Source organism: Meles meles, chromosome 3 (assembly GCF_922984935.1).
Source record: "Meles meles chromosome 3, mMelMel3.1 paternal haplotype, whole genome shotgun sequence".
Classification (NCBI taxonomy): Eukaryota; Metazoa; Chordata; class Mammalia; order Carnivora; family Mustelidae; genus Meles; species Meles meles.
The window spans coordinates 141,252,562-141,274,447 of NC_060068.1; the positions used below are offsets into that span (position 1 = coordinate 141,252,562).

The 21,886-nt window shown below is 37.2% G+C and overlaps 2 protein-coding genes across 6 annotated transcripts in view; both read left to right on the forward strand.

Moving 5' to 3' along the window:
- Positions 1-7,409: 7,409 nt before the first annotated feature.
- Positions 7,410-20,221, forward strand: LOC123938433 (zinc finger protein 300-like). Of its 5 annotated transcripts, none has more exons than XM_045999790.1 (7): positions 7,410-7,530; positions 8,773-8,900; positions 9,714-9,807; positions 11,234-11,360; positions 11,486-11,488; positions 11,717-11,812; positions 17,808-20,221. In XM_045999790.1, the coding sequence occupies exons 3-7, from the start codon at positions 9,793-9,795 to the stop codon at positions 19,349-19,351; spliced, it is 1,785 nt and encodes a 594-aa protein (XP_045855746.1). In that variant the 5' UTR covers positions 7,410-7,530; positions 8,773-8,900; positions 9,714-9,792; the 3' UTR covers positions 19,352-20,221. The 5 variants fall into 5 exon arrangements, with proteins under 5 accessions (XP_045855746.1, XP_045855745.1, XP_045855744.1 ...); XM_045999789.1 differs by having other exon boundaries at positions 7,466-7,530; positions 8,725-8,900; XM_045999788.1 differs by lacking the exon at positions 7,410-7,530 and having other exon boundaries at positions 8,203-8,900.
- Positions 11,721-21,886, forward strand: part of LOC123938432 (zinc finger protein 300) — a 34,110-nt gene continuing 23,944 nt past the window's right edge. Inside the window, exon 1 of the mRNA XM_045999784.1 lies at positions 11,721-11,812. The gene's annotated coding sequence lies outside the window, so the exon portion shown is untranslated. The remainder of the gene's footprint in view (positions 11,813-21,886) is intronic.

Here is a 21,886-nt window from a genome sequence, read left to right on the forward strand (position 1 = left end):
GCTTTGTCAAGATGGCTGTACTTATGTCAGGGCTAGACTCGAGGTGGGTACAGCCTTGTTTTTCCCGGCCTCTACAGTCTCTCAAGGTACATGAACATTATGTGAAATTCTAATTTTCGTGTATATAAATAAAGTTTTATTGGAACACAGCAGCATTTATTTATTTACTATTGTCTATGGCTGCTGTTACTCTGCAATAGAGGAATTGACTTGTGAGAGAGGCCATATGGCCTACAAAACCTAAATTGTTTACTATTCAGCCTTTTATTAAAAAAATTTGTCAGCCTCTGCTCTGTAGTAAATTCCTTTAATCTTTGTGAAATACTGCACTAAGATGAAACTGTAGGGGTGCCTGGGTGGCTCAGTGGGTTGAAGCCTCTTCCTACTTGTGATCTCTGTCTGTCAAATAAATAAACAAAATCTTTTAAAATAAATAAATAAATAAATGAAATGAAACTGTAAAATTATGAACATTTAAAAATATAAGGTTATATGTACTAAATATTTGGGTGGGGAGACTCTTTAACATGTTACTATAAAGAAAAAAGGTTAAAATGGAAAATATTAAAACTTTGTGGTAAAGAACAATTATAAAGGTATTTCCACTTCTAGGCAGATTGAGTAGATACAGTTTTCCCTAAAATGGAAAATATTAAAACTTTATGGTAAAGAACAATTATAAAGGTATTTCCACTTCTAGGCAGATGGAGTAGATACAGTTTTCCCTAAAATGGAAAATATTAAAACTTTATGGTAAAGAACAATTATAAAGGTATTTCCACTTCTAGGCAGATGGAGTAGATACAGTTTTCCCTAGTCCTTCCACTAATGAAGAACTCAGAATTCTATACATCTTCTGGGACTGCATTGTTTTCTGGCTTTATTAGTTTTTTTTTTTTAAGATTTTATTTATTTATTTGAGAGAGAGAGAGAGCAAATAAGAGAAAGCATGAGAGGGGAGAAGGTCAGAGGGAGAACCAGACTCTCCATGGAGCTGGGAGCTCGATTCGAGACTCGATCCTGGGACTCTGGGATCATGACCTGAGTTGAAGGCAGTTGCTTAACCAACTGAGCCCCTCAAGCGTCCCTGGCTTTCTTAGTTTCTATTAAGAGTCAATTGATAATCTTAGTCTTCAAAAGGAATATGTCTGTTTTCCTCTGACTACTTTTAAGATTTTCAGCTTTTTAAAGAACATCTTCATTGAGATATACTTCACCCACTTAAAGTGTATAATTTAGTGGCTTTTAGTATAGTCACAGATATGTGTAACCATTGCCACACTCAATTTTAGAACATTGTTATCACTTCAGAAAGAAACTCCATACCCTTCAGCTGTCACTCCACTATTCACCACATTCCCAGCCCTAAGCAACCAGTAGTCTACTTTCAGTCTCTACAGATGTACCTATTCTATTTATATTTTCATTTAAATGGAATCATGTAACATGAACTCTTTTGTGATTGGCTTCTTTCACTTAATGTAATATAGTCAAGGTTCACCTGTATGGCAGCATTTATCAGTGCTTCATTCTTTTTATGGCTAAATAATATTCCATTGTATATGCTTGTACCATGTTTTCTTTATCCATTTAGCATTTGATGGATGTTGGCTTGTTTGTACCTTTTTACTTTTATGATTAATTATGTAAACAGTGTATACATTTTGGTGCGGACAAACCACTTTCAGTTGTTTTGGTTAGATTCCTGGCAGGGGGTGTGTGGCGCCTGGGTGGCTCAGTGGGTTAAAGCCTCTGCCTTCGGCTCAGGTCATGATCTCGGGGTTTTGGGATCGAGCCCCGTGTAGGGCTCTCTGCTCCCTGCCTCTCTGCCTACTTGTGATCTCTCTCTCTGTCAAATAAATAAATAAAATATTTTTAAAAAATCTGTCAAATAAATAAAATATTCAAAAAAAAATAGATTCCTGGCAGGGGAATTCCTGGGTCCAATAGTAATTCTATGTTTAACCATTTGAGGAACTGCCAGGTTTCTTCTAAAGTGGCTGCTCAATTTTACATTCCCACCAGCAGTGTATGAGGGTTCTGATTTCACCACATCATCATTAACCACTAACATTTGTTATTGTCTGACTTTTTGATGCTAGCCATCCTAGTGGGTATGAAGTGGTATCTTAGTGTGGTTTTGATTTGCATTTCCCTGGTGACTAATAATGTCAAGCATTTTTCATGTGTTTGTTGGCTATTTGCATATAGTGTAAGGGAAGGGCTCAGTTTCATTCTTTGTCATGTGCTTAGCAAATTTTCCCAGGACCATTCGTTGAAAGAACAGTCCTTTCTCATTGAATCATCTTGCCACCCATGTCAAACACCGCTTGAATATAGACGCATGGGCTTATTTCTGGACTCTCCATTCTATTCTCTTGATCTGTATGTTTACCCAAATGCTAGTACCACATTACTTTTATTACCATGATTTTGTAATAACTTTTGAAATGAGGAAGTGTAAGCCCTCCAACTTAGTTTTTTCTCAAGGTTTTTTAGCTATTCTGGGTTGCCTGTAATTCCATATGCATTTAAGGATCATCTTTCCCATTTCTGCGAAAGAAGCCACTGAATTTTGATAGGAATTTTATTGAATCTGTAGATGCCTTTGGGGAATATTGCATCTTAAAAATATCAAGTTTTCCAATCAATGATTGCATACTGCCTTTACTTCTCCTTAGGTCTTTAATTTTTTTTCCAGGAATGTTTTTGTAGTTTTCGATGTAAAAGTGTTGTAGTTGTTTGGCTTAACTTATTCCTTGGTATTGTATTCCTTTGGAAACTATTATAAATAGAGTTGTTGACTTAATGCCCTTTTTGAATTGTTCATTGATATCATATAGAAATACCACTTACTTTCTATGCTGATCTTGTGTCCTACAACTTCAATGAATTCCTTTAATAGCTTTAATAGTTTGTATGTGAAGCAGGAGGAGGTTTGTTTGTTGTTTTTTTTAACTAAGATTGTGTTACCTGTGAATAGATACAGTTTTACATCTCTAACTTGGATGCCCTTCGATTCTTTTCCTTGGCTAATTTCTCTGGCTGGAATTTCAACACAATGTTGAATAAAGGGCTGAAAGAAAACATCCCTGTTCTGTGCTTGATCTTAGAGGAAAAATTTTTAGTCTTTTACTGCTGAATATGATGTTATTTGTGAGTTATTCATAAGTGGTCTTTATCATGTTTAGCAAGTTTCTTTCAGCCCCTAGTTTGTTGTGTTTTCATCATGAAAGGGTGCTGGACTTTGTAAAATACTATTTCTGCGTTAATTGAGATGACCAGATGACATGATTTCATCCCCCTTGGTTCTTAATGTACATTGAAAGATTTTTTAATGATGAATGACTCTTTTTATTTCTAGGATAAATCCCACTTTGTTTAAGGTGTATAATCCTTTTAATATGCTGTATTTTGTTTGATAACATTTTGTTGAGGATTTTTCTCATATATATTCATAAGAGATGTGGGTTTATAGTTTTCTTGTGATGTCTTTGTCTGACTTGTATCACTTCACACCCACTAGGATGGATAGCATCAAAAAGTCAGATAATATTGGAAGGTCTGAGAATAATTTTCATTAATTCTTTATGTATTTTGTAGAATTTGCCAATTAAGCCACCTAGTTCTGAGCTTTACTCTTTTTTTGCTTACTGATTCAGTCTATTTGTTGTAAATCTGCTATAGGACTGTTCTATTTCTTTTTTAATCCGTTTCAGTAGTCCGTGTGCTTCTAGGAATTTGTCTTTTTTCCAGGTTATCTAATTTGTTGGTATAGAGTTGTTCATAGCATCCTTATAATCTTACTCATCTACAGTTCTGTATTAATGTCCCCACCATCATACAGTTAACCTTTGAACAACTTGGGGTTTAGGGGCAATTACCCACCCCCCATGCAGTTGGAAATCCATATATCACTTTTCACTCCTTCAATATGTAAGTAATAGCCTACTGTTAACTAGAAGCCTTACCAATAACAGTTGATTAACACATATTTTGTATGTTGCATGTGTTATTTACTGTATTTTAGAGAATATACTGTATTCTAGCTAGAGAAAAGAAAGTGTTACTAAGAAAATCATAATGAAAATACATTTACAGTAGAGTACTATATTTACTGAAAAAAAGTCTTCATGTAAGTGGACCCATGCAGTTCAAACCCATGTTGTTCAAGGGTCAACTGTGTATAATTTTGGTAATTTGGGTCTTTGTTTCTTAGTCTAGTTAGAGGCATGTGAATGTTGTTAATCTTCCGAAGAACCAACTTTTGGTTTTGTTGATGATTTCCATTGTTGTTCTTCTCTATTTTGTTATTTCCACTCAAATCTTTATTATCTCCTTCCTTCTGCTAGCTCAGGGTTTAGTTTTCATGTCTTTTCTAGTTACTTAAGTTGTAAGGTGAGGTAATTGCATGCGGTATTGCTTTTTTTTTTTTTTTAATGGAGGCATTTACAACTCTAAATTTCCATCCATACACAGCTTTTGCTGTATCCCATAAGTTTTGGCATGGTATGTTTATTTCATTTGTCTCCAAGTATTTTTAAATTTACCTTGTGATTTCTTATTTTACCCATTGGTTGTTTAAGAGTGTCCTGTTTAATGTCTACATATTTGTCGACTTTCCAGCTTTTCTTCTCATTAATTTCCATTTTCATTCCCTTGGGGTTGGAGAACATAGTATATATGATGTCAGTGTTTTAAAATGCACCGATACTTGTTTTGTAGCCTAAAATATGGTACATCCTGAAGAATGTTCCATGTGAACTTGAAAAAATTAGTATTCTGCTATTGTTGGCTACAGTGTCCTCTATGTCACTTGAGGCTAGTTTAGGTTTTAATCAAGTTCTTTATTTCCTTACTGATTTTATGTCTCTATGTTCAATCTATTATGTAAAGTGGGATGCTGAAGTCTCCCACTGTTATAGATCTCTGCATTTCTCCCTTTAATAATGTCAATATTTGCCTCAATATTTTTGATCTTTGTTGTTTAGCACATAAACATTTATAATTGTTAATCTTCTTGATGAATTGACCCTTTTGTCAATATATAAAGACCTTTTGTCTCTTGTAAACAACTTCTGACCTTATGTCAGTTTTGTCTACAATAATATAATAAAGATGAAGGTTAGGGGAGGGCAGAGTTGTAAAGGGTCAGTGTTTTTGCGTGCTGTTAAAACTACGTTGGTAATGATTCAAAGTAGTTTGTTATACATTTAGGATATTAATTGTAATTTCCATAGCAACCGATAAGAAAATAACTGACAAATTCAAAGAAAAAAATATAAAAATAGTACACAGTAAAAAAGAAATACGAAAGAAGGCAGTATTGAGGGAATTGAGGCACAAACATAGTAAGACTCATAGAAACAAACAGCAAAACAACAGAAGTTCTTAATAGTAGTCACTTTAATGTAAATGGATTAAATTAATGGACGGGGAAAAAAATGCTCCAGCCATCTGTTATCTCCAACTATATGCTATCTCAGCAAGTAAGATGTTTTCATTTTCTTTGATAAATTTATAGAGTGAATTGAACTGGCCTAGATTTACATTTGCAGTGTCTGCTGAACATTTTTTATAGATGAGCAAAGTCTAGCTTACAATTGGACAAGATATCAACAATTTTATATTGTCTTTAGTTTCATGAAAATCTTTTAAAAATGAAGATGTTAGTTTGACCTCCATTTTTCAGTCCAAGAGTGAAGTGCTAGGGGATTATTTTTCTTGTCCTGATTTGATGTATCATCTGACATGCTGTTGAAAGCAGGATTGGCTCTACACTGTAAGCGGCCAACACATTTATTACCAAAATTTCTCCTTTTTTGTGTCCACAGGCCATTTTAGTTGCAACATTTGAGTTTGGAAATGTAATGTTATTCAGTTTTATGTATCAGTGAATAGAACTATACAATAATACATGTTTATGCTGTCTGTCTAATCTAATTGGGCAATCACTATTTTCAACTCATCATCTATGTCTTTTGGGGAGACAAAAACCTTTTTATTTATTTAGAAGTACTTGCCCATCATCCTAGATTTGTTTTAGTCTCCATGTGCTTTCACCGCCCCTTCACCACCATGCCCAAGCCCGAATTCTCTTTTGCATATTGTGCAATTCGCTGTTTATTTCCCGTTGTAATCCAGGTGTCGATGTATCTTTATATCTGTCATTAAAATAAGAGGCTTTTTTGGTCATGTATGGGTCATGCTGTCGTTGGTATTGTAATTCTCATTTTCACTTCTGAACTCTTAGAAAACACGGTCACAACATTTATAATATTAAGAACTAAACTAGCGCTATGTCCCTACAAAGCACAACAGTTAATCCACAAAGCCAAAGACGGTAAATGCTTATGACTGCCATGCATTTAAGTTACATACTTAAAACGCATCACTCCTGAGTGATGCAACGATGGATAGGTAATTCATTACTGCAAACCACAGTCATGGTTGCCAACATCAGAAACCCAGGCGGGGGGGGGGGGGGGGGGGGGGACAGCAATGATGACTAAGAAAGGCACAAAATCTGTGCCTTATCCACTTGAGTTTAAAAACAATGTTGCTCACCGCCTTACTTTTTGATTCACTTTACAGGTTTCACACTTTGCCTCAACTTTTCCCACGGATCTCCTCAAACCTGGACCTTTTCAGTCCAGACAAAGGATTTCTTGGGACATTCCAGACAAACCTGGACGGTCAGTAACCCTTCCCCCGTCTCCCTCTGCCACTCGTTTCAGTTTTCTCTTTCAGTGCCCCACCCCCCACCTTCATTCTCTCCTTGTCTCAGACTTTGGTCTCTCACTCTCATTCCCCTCTCTCTCCCCTTTTGTCCCTTAGTCTCCTTCCATTCTCTGTTTCTCAGATTCTCCATTATTTTGTGCCTCAGCCTCCTCTTTCTTGAATCAATTTTCCTTTTTTCATCAGTCGGTCCGTGCAACATATTACTGTGGTTGTAATTTCCCCTAGGCGGATTCCTTCACATTGTTTTTAGCATAATTAGCGGTTTATAGCACCCCTTCGCTCCCCTGGAACATTAGTTGCGCTCCTCTGTCCCACAGTGGAATCATCCGGTGTAGGGCCGTACCATTATCAGTACTTTTAAGTAGAATCGCCTACAGTGGATTGTACCATTCCAAATTCCTCTTTCCCAGTAAAGGACTGTACTACTGCAACTTCTTCCCCAATCCTCCTGTTAAAGTTCTCACCGGTTTGTGTAATACTTTCCGTCATCTTGCCTTCTCCCCTCGCTGCCACGGTGGCACAGTCCAAACTCACGTTAGGAATAAACAGAATTCTTCCGCGTGTACGGACCCGACAGGACTCTCAATATGGCGACTCCCTGTAAAAGAGACAGCGTCCGGGAGTCGCCATCTTGCTTCCTGAACAAAGCCACCGAGAACTCCGAGTGGGCAAAATCGCTCTGCAGGACTTGGCGCATGCTCGGGAGCCTCGCGCCGCACTGTCCCAGACAGGAAGCGGGAGAGTTCTTCGATCCATGTTAATCTGTGAAAGCTGTCGGGGGTTATGCTGGTACGGACGTTTCGGGACCTGATAATCGAGCTGGCTGTCAGAAGGGGGATTTATGGATTAAGTCATTAGGAAGCCGGGGGTTGATATTGGGGCGGGGGTTTGTGAGGGTCTATGATTGGAGGTCTATGCAGACTGATGGGAAATCTGTGGGATGAGTGTTGGGTACGTACAAGGGGTCAGTAATAGGGAGAGCAGTATGATCTGTGGGTCGGGGATGCAGGTGTTGGAGTATCCGTGTGGCCAGTGATTTGTGGACCTGTGTGGCCAGTCTTGTGATCGGGGTTCCGTGGAGGTGCTCTTTGGGATTTGGGATTTCTGCACCTGGTGATTCAGTGATTTGTAGGGAGTCGATAATGCAGCCAGGGACTGGTAAGGCTCAGCTCTAGTTTAGTGGGAAACACCTCACTTTACAATTTCTGCAGGTCAGAGGCCGCCCCCATGTTGAAGCCCCTCCTCAGATGTTTTCTTAAACCTCTATCTCCCTCCATCACTCACATCCTCATAGAAGAAAACATCCTTTAGACTTAAGACCAAACAAATCTAAAGGATTAACCTTATTATTGTCAATTCCCTCTAGTCAAAGACCACCAGGAACACCCTGTAGTTGAGTAAGTTGGGTTAATGGCTTAGCACCTAGCTGGGAACAGCACACCGTGGAGAAAACGGCGGGGGTGGGGGGGGAGGCTTCTGGTAAGAGAGGGTTAGAACTTCTTATAGGACTTATCCTTGTGTTAGGTGATTTTGAGGAGGGCCTAAGGGGTTGGACCTTGCTCTGAATTGGATATTAAGAAAAGTGGGGTAATTCAATCATGGGGGATTTCAAATATCTAGAGTGAGGAGACTCTCCTGACGGTAAAGCCGTAGTAGGTGAGGAAGTCATAGTTGCTCATGTTAACTCGGAGAGGGGTGTTTTGTGTATTGGACAATGTTGATTCTTCGTCTGTCTGTGTTCAGACATGATTTCAGGGAGGTCTTGTTTTTGTCTTGTTCTATCATGGTCACAGAATGACCTTGTCTGGTGTTGATGTTCTGTGTAATTACCTTAAAGAGAAGAATTTGAGGGTCAGGCCAGCTCTGAAATGTGAGGGCTGCCTTTTTTTTCTTCTTCTTTTCTTATATGAGGTGTCATTTCAGCCCCGTGTCTTCCTCTTTTCAGCAAACATTTATTAAACCCCTGCTTTTTACTTGTTTCAGAGCTCAGTGTCCAAAGAGGAGCATGACTATTGGATTATTTCCTTCCAGGTTTGTTTTGACACAGCCTGGTATAACCCCATAGGAGACAGTCTGCCTTTCATGGGAGGACTCACTTCCTGTGAATGAGTTCAGCCTTCTCTACATGACCCATTCTGGGACGGAGTAGAATTTACCGGGTAGGTATCTTTCTGCATTGTCGTATATTCCTGTTCATCTATGGTTCTGTGACACTATTTTCTTACATAGACGACTGCACTGTTGAATATCAGCAATACAAACTTAAACAAAAACATGTTAAAATCAACAAAGTCAACAGTTTTAATCTATGAATATTGACTTAGCAAGAGAATTTGCTAGATTAGGGAAAAAATGTAAAAGAGCTCTTAGGATTTTGCCAGTTGCTTGTGTCTAGGCAATATGGTTCTCAGTTTTCTACTTGGTCATTCCTATTCTTATTGTCAGGAAACTGCCCCATCTGTAGTTAAATCTTACATACATATGTATACATAATTATTGTTTTATGGTAGAGTCTTACAGATAGAATTACAAATAGAACTGCTGGTTCAAAGGGGAACAATAAGGTGTTCGTGTATTAACAGAAATATCTGTGTTCATCCAATTAAAAGTACACCTTGTAGGGACGCCTGGGTGGCTCAGTGGGTTAAGTACCTCTGCCTTCAGCTTAGGTCATGGTCTTAGTGTTCTGGAATCGAGCCCCACATCGGGCTCTCAGCTCAGTGGAGAGCCTGCTTCCCCGTCTCTCTCTGCCTGCTGCTCTGCCTACATGTGATCTCTGTTAAATAAATAAATACAATCTTTTAAAAAATTAAAAAATTAAAAAATACACCTTGTACAAGATCTGTGTAATCATATAATCACAAGAGGACTTTTTCACGTGGTGCTCATAGACCCTTCTATAAGGATCAAATGACCTTCTACAAGGTGACCTGATTTCCATCTGACTTCTTTCTGGTGGTGGTTGTTTCTAGACTGGCAAATGGCTCCTGGAGACTTAGTCTTTCAATCCTGATTCCTCAGACCTCTGCTTTTTTGGAAGAGAAGCAGAAAATGACCAAGTCCCACGTAAGTTCCTTGCTTATTTTGTACTCAATTTCCATATAATCAAATGGAAAAGTGGAGAAAGCTAGAAATCAGAATTAGGGAAAAGGTAGAAAGAGCAAAGACTTGGAACGAGTTGCTATGTACTATGTAGATTTATGTGGTTTTAGACCACATAAAGCAACTATTATAGTTCATGTATATGTTTATTATATGTAAGTTTTATATAAATATAATCCATATCTATATTATGTATTTTATATAAATGTATAAAAATTAAAGTGCAAATTTGAAAAAAAATAAGGTCAAATTTATTCAGTCTTTTCTAGCAGCCACAGTGGAGAGATAGAGGATATCATATACATGATCTGGCATTCTCCACAAATATAAATCAACTGAATTTTGTTACATATGTAACAAAAATATGTTAAATATTTAACATGTTACATATTTAAATATTTAAAATATGTTACATATTTTATATGTAAATGTATGTTAAATATTTAAAATATGTTACATATTTTCTTACATACGTATGTAAGAAAATATTTCTTGCCATTAAGACAAAAAGAAATTTATTTTGGGAGATCTTCTGTAGATGATGTCCTGACCTACCCTTCTGTATAAGTGTGTCAGATTTTTTGTGGTTGTGTCTTTAAATATTTTTTTTTTAGAAGGCAGTCAGCATAATGTTAGAGCTGAACTCCATAAACGTTATTCTTTGGGGGAACTAACATATAGTTTATCCAGAGATAAAACCTAGAAAAGGGGGAATGATGAGGATCTATATGTCTCAAAATAATTATTTCTTTCAAGTAGGCAGTTCTTTACTTAAAATTCAGTGGCAAACACTTGGGAGTGCTGGGGTCTCTGATTCTCCATAGCCTTTGCTATGGTCCTACGGTTTGTGAAGCTACTCCCCAACTGAATGCCAGTTTTTGTCCATTTTTTTCAATTTATAAAATCATTTTGCTATATTTTGTTTTGGCTTGAATTATCCCTACTTGGTAAAAACATTTAAAAAATTGAAAAATACAAAAAATAAAAATTACAAAGTGAAAGGGACCCTCAGCATTCCCTTTCTCCTGGGATAACCAGTATTAATAATTTGTGATGCTTAGATTTTTTTTTTCTCCATCTGGAAGTCATTGATTCTCTTGTTTTTAAAACATAAAGTTCCAACTTTATTATTTAACTGATTGGCTGTCCAGTGTTCCCAAAACCACTTTGTTGAATACATTTATTCAAAATGCAGCCTTTATTGAATTCCCATTTGTGATTAAGCCTCTTTGCTCTTCTGTTCTTCAAATGTGTTTGATTCCTCTTGCTAAAGACAGAATTTTACATCATTTTCTGAATAGGCAGGGTGTAGAACTGGGCATATGGTTTGGCATGCTATGGTAAAAATAAGAACGATCACTTCAGATTGAACAGGAACATGCTGTTATAGGGTCCGTTGTCATTTGAGGATGTGGCTATAGCTTTCACCAAGGAGGAGTGGCAGCAACTGGACCGGGCTCAGAGGACCCTTTACAGAGATGTGATGCTGGAGAACTTCAGCCACCTGGTTTCATTGGGTAAGGATGGCTTCCCCCATATCACAAAATTCCAGTCCAGTGCCTCTCTCTTGTCCTTTGATGAAGTTGGGTGGGTTCCTGACATAGGTAATGACTGACTTTGTGCTCTTTTTTCTCTCTAGCAGAAGGTCAGTGCTCTGCGGAGAGCCAGCTGGACATCTTCACTGTGGGGCTCCTAAAATAGAACTTTTTTTTTTTTTTTTAATGTAGGGCTTGACTTGGGACCCTGTGATCAAGAGCTGAGCTGAGATCAAGAGTCGGACACTTGACCGACTGAGCCACCCGGGTGCCTAGAACCCTTTCTTTTTTTTCTTCAGTGTAGCCAACCGAGTTCCTCTCTGATTTCTCTATAATAGGGCATTCAATGTCCAAACCAGATGTCATCTCCAAGTTGGAACAAGGAGAAGAGCCATGGATTGTAAAAAGAGACATACCAAGTTGGATCTATCCAGGTAAAAGGCTGGCAAGTGGGAGTCAAGGGAAGTGAAATCTCAGTTTCTTTGTTTTTGATTTTAATTGGCGGGTGGCTGAGATATATGCTTCCAGCCAGATTGGCCGCTCCTGTTCCTTCTTGCTCCTGTGCTGAGTATGTAGTAAGTATTCAACAACTTGTTAATTAAGTAATAGTGAGCTGTGAAGAGAAGAAAAATTTATTTCTGATTCACTCAACAATTATATCTTTAGTGGCTTTCTGGAAGAAATTCAAAGGCAATAGAAGTCAGATGCTTTTTAGGACCACAGGTTGTACATGGAAAGACAAGACATCAGAGTTCATGGCTGTACCAATATAATTAATGTTTTAGGAGTTCCCTGAAAATTATAGTCTAAAGAGACGTGGCATAACTTAAGAAGGCATGTTTTCCAAACAAGAACCAGCTACTCTGAAGTATATTTGAAGTGTGGGTTAGGGAAGAAGAGGGTGAAGGCAAGCTCAGGCAATGGATGTGTACAGATTCTTGGAGTTAGGAATCATTGTGGCTTTTCTGCAGAAATTTGCTAGGCTTGCCTTCAATAAAAACTATTTATTGGGGGAATAAAGGGATATAATCATGGAAACACAGTGTGAATATGGACAGTTAAAGTCCGTACTGTAGCTGTACTCTGAATTTTGTACTATTTTATTTATACAACTTTGAGAACTAACTCACATGCCATATAATTCACCCATTCACCGCGATTTAGTGGTTTTAGTGTATTGGCAGAAATGTGAAACGATTGCTGCAGTCAATTTGCAAACATTTTATCATCTATGAAAGAAATCCTGTATCCTTTTGCTATCACACCCCTGCTCCGTATCTCCCAACCCTAAGCAACCACAAATCTGCTTTCACTATTGATTTGCCTACTCTTCATATTTTATTTAAACGAAATTGTATAATATTTGATCTTTTGTGACTGGCTTCTTTCAGTTAGTACCCTGTTTCTGAGGGTTATCACAGTATAGTATGTATCTGTACTTCATTTCTTTTTTTAATTTTTTAAGTTTTTTTTTTTTTTTTTTATTTGACAGAGAGAGAGAGAGAAATATCACAAGTAGGCAGAGAGGCAGGCAGAGAGAGAGGGAGAAGGAGATCCCCTGCTGAGCAGAGAGCCTGATGCGGGGCTCGATCCCAGGACCCTGAGATCATGAGCTGAGCCGGAGGCAGAGGCTTAACCCACTGAGCGACCCAGGCACCCCACGTACTTTGTTTATTTTTTGGCTGAGTAATACTCCATTGTGTGGATACACTACATTTGGTTATCCACTCATCAATTAATGGATATTTGGCTTGTATCCACCTTTTGGCAACATGAATAATGCTGCTATAAGCTTCATGTGCAAGTTCTCATGTAGGAACCATAAGAGACTCTTAATCTCACAAAACAAACTGAGGGTTGCTGGGGGCAGTGGGTTGGGAGAGGGTGGTTGGATGATGGACATTGGGGAAGGTATGTGCTATGGTGAGTGCTGTGAAGTGTGTAAACCTGGCGATTCACAGACCTGTACCCCTGGGGCTAATAATACATTATATGTTAATAAAAAATTAAAAATCGGAAGAAAGTGCTTAATTTTAATATCTCAGTTCTCTGGGTAACCTTTTACCCTGAATGAAGGATTACTTTATTAAAACATCATTTTTTTTGCTTTAAAAAAAAAGTTCTCGTGTAGGTGTATGTTTTACTTCTTTGGTAGAAGTAGAATTGCTGGGTCATATGGGAACTCTGTGTTTAACTAAAATCATCTGTAACAACTAATTATGTTGAGTCTATTTTTATCTGCTTGTTGGCCATTATGTATCTTCTTCAGAAAAATAGTCTGTTGAGAGCCTTTGTCTATTTTGAATTATTTGTCTTTTTATTATAGCATTGTAAGAATTCTTTATAGAGGTAAAATTCTTATGCAGAACTTACATGGAACTCCAGAAAGTCCAGTTTTTCTATTTTTCTTTTGTTTCCTGTGCTTTGGTATCATTTCCAAGAATCTGTTGCCAAATCCAAGGTCATGAAGATTTACCCCAAGTTTTTTTTCGGAAAGTTGTATACTGTCAGTGCTCTTATATTTAGGTCTTTGAGTTAATTTTTGCACATGGTGTGAAGTAAGTGTCCAACTCCATTCTTTTGCTTGCGGCAGTCCATGAGTTCCAGCACTATTGATTGATTTTGATTTTGATTATGACATGAGTTTTAGTTTATTTTCTTTAATACCACTATATGTAAATACAGTGTTGTATTAGTTTCAGATGTACAGTATAGCGGTTCAGCAATTCCATATATTTCTCAGTGCTCATCAATAAGTGAGCCCTTAATCCCCTTCACCTATGTCACCCATCCCCTCACCGACCCCCTCACCCACCTCCCCTCTGTTTGTTCTCTGTAGTTGAGTCTGTTTTTTGGTTTGTCTCTTTTTTGTTAGTTTCTTCTTTTGTTCGTTTGTTTTGTTTCTTAAATTCTACATAGGAGTGAAATCAAATGGTATTTCTCTGACTAGCTTATTTCATCTAGTATTCTACTCTCTAGATCCATCCATGTTGTTGCAAATGGCAAGATTTCATTCTTTCTTATGGCTGAATGATAAAATTCCCAAGAATTCAATATTCTGATGGCCAAATAATATATGTATGTATGTATACCACATCTTTATCCATTCATCTGTTGATGGACACTTCCATAATTTGGCTATTGTAAATAATGCTGCAATAAACATAGGGGTGCATGTATCCCTTTGAGTTAGTGTTTTTGTATTTTGGGGGTAAATACCCAGTAATGTGACTATTAGATCATAGGGTAGTTCTGTTTTTAATTTTTTTTTAAAGATTTTATTTATTTGACAGACAGAGATCGCAAATAGGCAGAGTGGCAGGCAGAGAGAGGAGGAAGCAGGCCCCCCGCTGAGCAGAGAGGCCAATGCGGGGCTCGATGCCAGGACCCTGGGATCATGACCTGAGCTGAAGGCAGAGGCTTTAACCCACTGAGCCACCCAGGTGCCCCTCTGTTTTTAATTTTTTGAGTAAACTCCGTACTGACTTCCACAGTGGCTGCACCAGTTTGCATTCCTACCAACAGTGAGCAAGTGCTCCCTTTTCTCCACATCCTCACCAACACTTGTTGTTTCTTGAGTTTTTGATTTTAGCCATTGTGACATGCGTGAGGTGTTATCTCATTTTGGTTTTGATTTGCATTTCCCTGATGATGAGTGATGTTGAGCATGTTTTCTGTATCTATTGGCCATCTGGATGTCTTCTTTGGAGATATGTCTGTTCGTGTCTTCTGCCCATTTTTAATTATATTATTTGGTTTTGGGGTATTGAGTTGTATGAGTTCCTTATATATTTTGGATACTAACCATCTACCAGATGTGTCATTTGCAAATATCTTCTCCCATTCCAAGGTGGTCTTTTAGTTTTGCTGTTTGTTTTCTTTGCTGTGCAAAAACCTTTTATTTTGATGAAGTCCCAATAGTTTATTTTTGATTTTTGATTGCCTTGCTTCAAGAGACACATCTAAAAAGATGTTGTTAGGGCTGATGTCAGAGAAATTATTCCCTATACTCTATTTTAGGATTTTTATGGTTTCAGTTCTCATTTAGGTCCTTAATCCATTTTGAGTTTACTTTTGCGTAAGGTGTAAGAAAGTGGTCCTTTTTCATTCTTTTGCATATAGGTGTCCAGTTTTCCCAACACCATTTGTTGGAATGATGTCTTTTCCATTGCATATTTTTGCCTCTTTTGTTGAAGATTAATTGACCATAGAATTTTGGGTTTAAATCTGAGCTCCCTATTCTGTTCTTTTGATCCATGTGTCTGTTTTTGTGCCAGGACCATATTGTTTTGATTACTGCAGTTTTGTAATATAACTCGAAGTCTGGAATTGTGATGCCTCTAGTTTTGTTTTTCTTTTTCAAGATTGCTTTGGTTATTCTGGATCTTTTGTGGTTCCATACAAATTTTAGGATTGTTTGTTCTAGTTCTGTGAAAAATGCTTTTGGCATTTTGGTAGGGATTGCCTTAAATGAGTGGATTGCTTTGGGTAATATAGACATTTTAACAATATTTGTTCTTCCAGTCAGTGAACATGGAATGTCTTTCTGTTTGTGTTATCTATAATTTCTTTCATCAGTGTTTTATAGTTTTCAGAATACAGGTCTTTCACCTCTTTGGTTAAGTTTATTCTTAGGTATTTTATTATTTTGGGTATTGTTGTAAAGGAGATTAATTTTTCTTTTAGCTGCTTCATTATTAATGTATAGAAATGCAATAAATTTCTGTACATTGATGTTGTATCCTGTGACCTTGCTGAATTCATTTATCAGTTCCAGCAGTTTTTTGGTGGCATCTTTAGGGTTTTCTAAATGTGGTATCATGTCATCTGCAAATAGTGGAGGTCTTACTTCTTCATTACCAGTTTGGATGCCTTTTATTTCTTCTTGTCTGATTCCTATGCCTAGGACTTCCAGTACTATGCAATGAAAGTGGGCATCCTTGTCTTGTTCCTGACCTGAGAGCTTTTGCTCATTGAGTATGATGTTAGCTGTGGGTTTTTCATATATGGACTTTATTATGTTGAGGTATGTGCCCTCTACACCTAATTTATTGAGGGTTTTTATCATGAATATATGTTATATTTATAGATATTGGCCTGTAGTTCTCTTTTTTTGCTTTCTGCTTTCTCAAATCTAATAAGCCCATCTGGTGAAATTTTAATTTCAGCCTTAGAATTTTCTTTTGGTTCTTTTATGTTTTAACTTACACAAAATAAATGTTGGGCATAGAATAAGTTAACTACTACCACAATCATGATACAAAAGAGTTCTAATTATCAAAATTTCCTCTTCCTGCCTCTTTATAGTCAAACTAGTTCCTTATATACTTTTTTCTCTTTTAAAATTACATATTTGTTCACTCATTGCCTAACAATCTTTTCCTTAATATGTTTATAATAGCTTCTTTGGAATCTTTGTTTACAAAATATAGCATTTGTACCCACATAGAGTCATTTTCTATTGACTGATTTTATTCCTTAGTTTAGATCAGTTTTCTGTTTTTTCATATGTCTTGTAATTTCTGGTTGAAAATACTACATTGTAGATGATATGTTGTAGTGTGGATTCTTCTGATACTTCTAAGGGTATCTATTTTGTCTTCGAGGCATTTCACTTGCTTAGGCTTAAACTGAAATCTGTTTGTCCTATAGAGTGTCATTGCTGATGGCTGTCTTTAGTTCTTGTTTGTTTAAGTCTGGCTCTCTAAGAGACTCCCCTCTACCTTTGGATAAGGTAGAGATAAGCTAGTGATTTGGGCAGAGGTTGTATGCGACATCAAACACCAGCGTGGCTTTCACTGCTGCCTGAGTCGTGCATGTTTCAGAACACTTTACAAGTATAGCAAGTTTGCAAGACTCTCCAAATTTTCAATCACTGTTGGGCTCTCTAGAATATCTTTGTACAGATCTTTTAGTGGTCAGGTGGAGGTATATGGACGGTATTATCTCAACCTCTTATGACTCTTTTGCTTCCAAATTCCTTGCTACTCTTACTAACAGCATTAAGCTGTATCCTGTGGATTTGTGTTATCTTTTAATTCCCCATACACTAGGGATGGTAGATGGGAAACCCTGAGAAAGAATGCTAGCTCCCCATTCTTATATAATGAAGTAGAAGTTTTTGGTGAGTAAGCATTTTTCAGCTTATTACCTCCTGTTAATAGTTTTTCAGTGCCCTAAATTATTTGCTTTTTTATTTTATTTGTTTTTGTACTTGGTTTTTTTGGGAGCAGAATTCCTCAACTACCTCAGCCATCACTACTGGAAGTAAAGTCCATCTTTAATTACTAGTGATAAATTTACATTTTCAAATGGCCTATTGATATAGGTTGATATATGACCATCATATATCATCCATTTGTTTTTACATCTTTTGTCCTCTACTAAATCTTTTTATCTGTTTGATTTTTTTTTTTTTTATTCTTTCAGAGAGGGAGACTAGACTTGAAAATCCTCAGTTGGATATACTTGGAGGTGTTTCCTTCCATAAGGATATATTGGCAAGTGTAACATGGGAGCATTCATTGTACTCCATTTTTAAGGTCTGGCAGGGTGATGACCAGCTAGAGAGAGATGAGGAAAATCAAGACAGACTTCTCAGGCAAGTCATGGTCATCAAAAACAAAATAGTTGCTGAAGAGTCAGGCTACTCATATAAGACGTTGGGAAAAATATTTCATGACTACACAGACCTAGATGCTTCAAGACAAGGACTGTATGACTGTGACTCATTTGAAAAGAGCTTGGAATCTAATGTAAACTTATTCAGTTGCAATAGGGGTTATGCAAGAAAAAACACTGATGAGAATTTTGGGTGTGGGAGTACACCTATTTCTCCCTATTCTAAGCATGAAAAAATTCATAGTGGAGTGAAACACTGTGAAGATCATCAGTGTGGAAAGATTATCAGCAATAAACAATCTCTTATTCAATATATGAATGTTGAAACTGGAGAGAAGACCTGTGTATGCATTGAATGTGGAAAATCTTTTCTAAAAAAGTCACAACTCATAATACATCAAAGAATTCATACTGGAGAGAAACCATATGATTGTGGTGCATGTGGGAAAGCCTTCAGTGAGAAGTCACATCTCATTGTACATCAGAGAACTCATACTGGGGAGAAACCTTATGACTGTTCTGAATGTGGAAAAGCTTTCTCTCAAAAATCATCCCTCATTATACATCAGAGAGTTCATTCTGGGGAAAAACCATATGAATGTAATGACTGTGGGAAAGCCTTCTCCCAGAAATCCCCCCTCATTATACATCAGAGAATTCACACTGGAGAGAAACCTTACGAATGTAGAGAGTGTGGGAAGGCCTTCTCCCAGAAGTCACAGCTGATTATACATCATAGAGCTCATACTGGAGAGAAGCCATATGAATGTACTGAATGTGGGAAAGCCTTCTGTGAGAAGTCCCACCTCATTATACATAAAAGAATTCACACTGGGGAGAAACCCTACAAATGTGCTCAATGTGAGGAAGCCTTCAGCAGAAAGTCAGAACTCATTATACATCAGATAATTCATACTGGGGAGAAGCCTTATGAATGTACTGAATGTGGGAAGACCTTCTCCCGGAAGTCACAGCTCATCATACACCAGAGAACACATACTGGAGAGAAACCCTACAAATGCAGTGAGTGTGGAAAAGCCTTCTGTCAGCAGTCACATCTCATTGGGCATCAGAGAATTCACACAGGAGAAAAACCTTATATATGCAGTGAATGTGGGAAAGGCTTCTCTCAGAAGTCCCACCTCCCAGGGCATCAGCGCATTCATACAGGAGAGAAACCTTACGTGTGTGCTGAATGTGGAAAGGCCTTTTCCCAGAAGTCAGACCTTGTTGTACATCGGAGAATTCATACTGGGGAGAAACCCTATCAGTGTGCTATCTGTGGTAAAGCATTCATCCAGAAGTCACAACTCACTGTACACCAGAGAATTCATACAGTGGCAAAATCATAAGAATGTATTAAGCACAGAAAAAGTCTCCTTCAGTATTTTCTCAAGCCTTAAAAATGACACAAAACCCATGGATTTCAATGAGTTTGGGAGCATCTTTACTGATAAAGTTCCTAATGTATTTAATTTTTTTATCAGCAATAATACAGACATCTCTGTTATATAAATAATGGGTATTTTCACTATGACATGTAAGACTTTTGAACTTGTGAACTGAATGATTAATATCACAAGTTACATATAATTTATTTTGAAGTTATGTATTTATGTTATATAATAAGAATTGGGTATATGATAATATTGTTAATGTTAACTTAGCATAATTATGGCTGTGCAGTAATTCCCCATAGAGGACATAAAGAAAGCTGGAGTCAAAAGATGCCATGATCTTGAAATTGAGCCTGGGGGAAGGATTTGATTGTCATTCCTAAAGGTACCTGTAAAATTATTCTTGTAGATGGATGGAAAGACGGGTTGATAAGGTCCAATAAACGCAGTCTCTTTGGTTGTTTGTTTCATTTCAAGAATATAAGTTGATTTGTGTCTGTGGATGGACCCACGATCTTGGAATTGACACTTCTTGCTATTTCTCTCTTTTACTCTTCCTGTCTAGGAGCTTGGCGTGTTGGAAAGACATAGATGGTCATGGGTTTTAATGCTTATTCCACTACTCACCGATTGAGTAACTTCAGGGAAACCTTTTTTCATCCACAGTATCTGTTCCCTCATCTATGTATAAAATTCTGGCAGAGAACATGTTTTAGTTCATATTTGTCCCCTTATCTTCCCTGTTCTTTGGCAGGAGGTTGCTAATACCCAGGTATATACCTTTAAATTCGATTTGCATTCTAGACACTGTTTTTGATTCCCCTGATTTCTTTTTCTGTCTTTTTTCCATTAACACTGCTCTTGTGTCTGGTGGCCTAACTCATACTGTTGTAGGGACCTCACTTTTTATTTTATTTTGCAAATACATGTAAGTTATGGTGTTTGCACATAAGGACCCTGTGTGATACCATCACAGATCCTTTTACCCTTTCCCAGAAGCATCCGTTCTTTTTCCTAAGAATTGAATGCCCTCAGGGAAAAATCCACAGGGAATGTGGAAGACATGCCTGGGGTAGCCTACATGGGCAGGTGTGAATCAGTATATAAAAATTGCACCTGCTATCTCTAAAATGTTTCTCTATTCTTTGTTGTAGTCGCAACTCTTATAAGAATCTTTAGGAAAGCATCTTGATGAGAAGTCCTATGTAGCAAGAATGTAGTGACCTGTGTGGCTAAATACGATTTCTGCAAGAAAGTTCCTACTTGATTCCTTCATATTTCCTGCTTAGCTGCTCTTTCTCTGCAGGGCCCCAGTGTTTACTGTGAGAAGTTTAAGACTCTGTATGGGAACCTCTGCAGAGGACATGGCTTAAAAAATGTATGAATGTGTGTGAGAAGATTCTCTGTGTCATTGTAAATAACAGTGATTGATATCGGATATGATTGGCAATTTGGACCTGGGAAACAAAACATTCAGGCATGTACCATGGAGTGATCTGCTTTGAGAGGTCTTAATGGCAGTTGTTCCCACCTGGCCCTTATGGAAGCATGGGAAAATCAGGGTCTCAGGAACATACAGAAATGTTGTGAGAAGGAAATGATAATATAGTAACAGTTACTTATCTTCTCGTGGGTTCTTATCTTCTCATGGGTCTTCCATTTTGCCTTTTCACCTTCCAGGGAACCTCACTGATCTGATATGATATAATATGTACTATATATTGCCATAAAATATAGCAAAATTTAATATCTTTTGGTGTATAGGAAAATTTCCCTCTATAGTCTAGAAAAAAGATAATGTCAATTCTCACCAGTTTTATTCAACATTTCATTGAAAGACCTAGTCAGGGAAAGCAGGCAAGAAAAAAAGTTGGTACAATGATTGGAAAGCAATAAAACACATTATTTGTTGATAAAAATTAGATGCATAGAGATGAAAATGTATAGGTTAATTATTAGAAATAGGAAGTAGCAATGTTTCTAAAAATAAAGTTTTTTAAAAATAAAGTTTATGCAATAGATATAAAATTTTACAGTTACAGTAGCATGAAAAATATATCATGTCTAGAAACGTGTATTTCCAGTACAATGTTGAAGAGAAGGGGCAAGAATGAGCATCCTTGTATTGATCTCGATCTTAGAGGAAAAGCTTTCTTCACCACTGATTATGATGTTAGCTCTGAGCATGCCATATGTTGCCTTCATTATGTGGAGGTATGTTCTTTCTGTGACTAATTTGAGAATTTTTATCATGAAAGGACGTTGAATTTTTGACACTTGATTTTTCTGCAATGTGTTGAGATGATTTTTTATCCTTTATTCTGTTAATGTGGTGAATTACTTCTATTAATTTGTATATGTTGAAACATCCTTGCATCCCAGGTGATCATGGTGTATGACCCTTTAAATGTGCTGTTGAATTTTGTGTGCTTGCATTTTGTTGAGAATTTTGCATTTATATTCATCAATAATGTTGGACTTTTCTTGTAG

What these genes read in the sequence shown, in the direction of transcription:
- LOC123938433 (XM_045999790.1), top strand. An exon ending in ACCAAGTTGGATCTATCCAG is followed by an intron (nt 11,813 to 17,807) that starts GTAAAAGGCTGG and finishes TTATTCTTTCAG; the next exon opens with AGAGGGAGACTAGACTTGAA.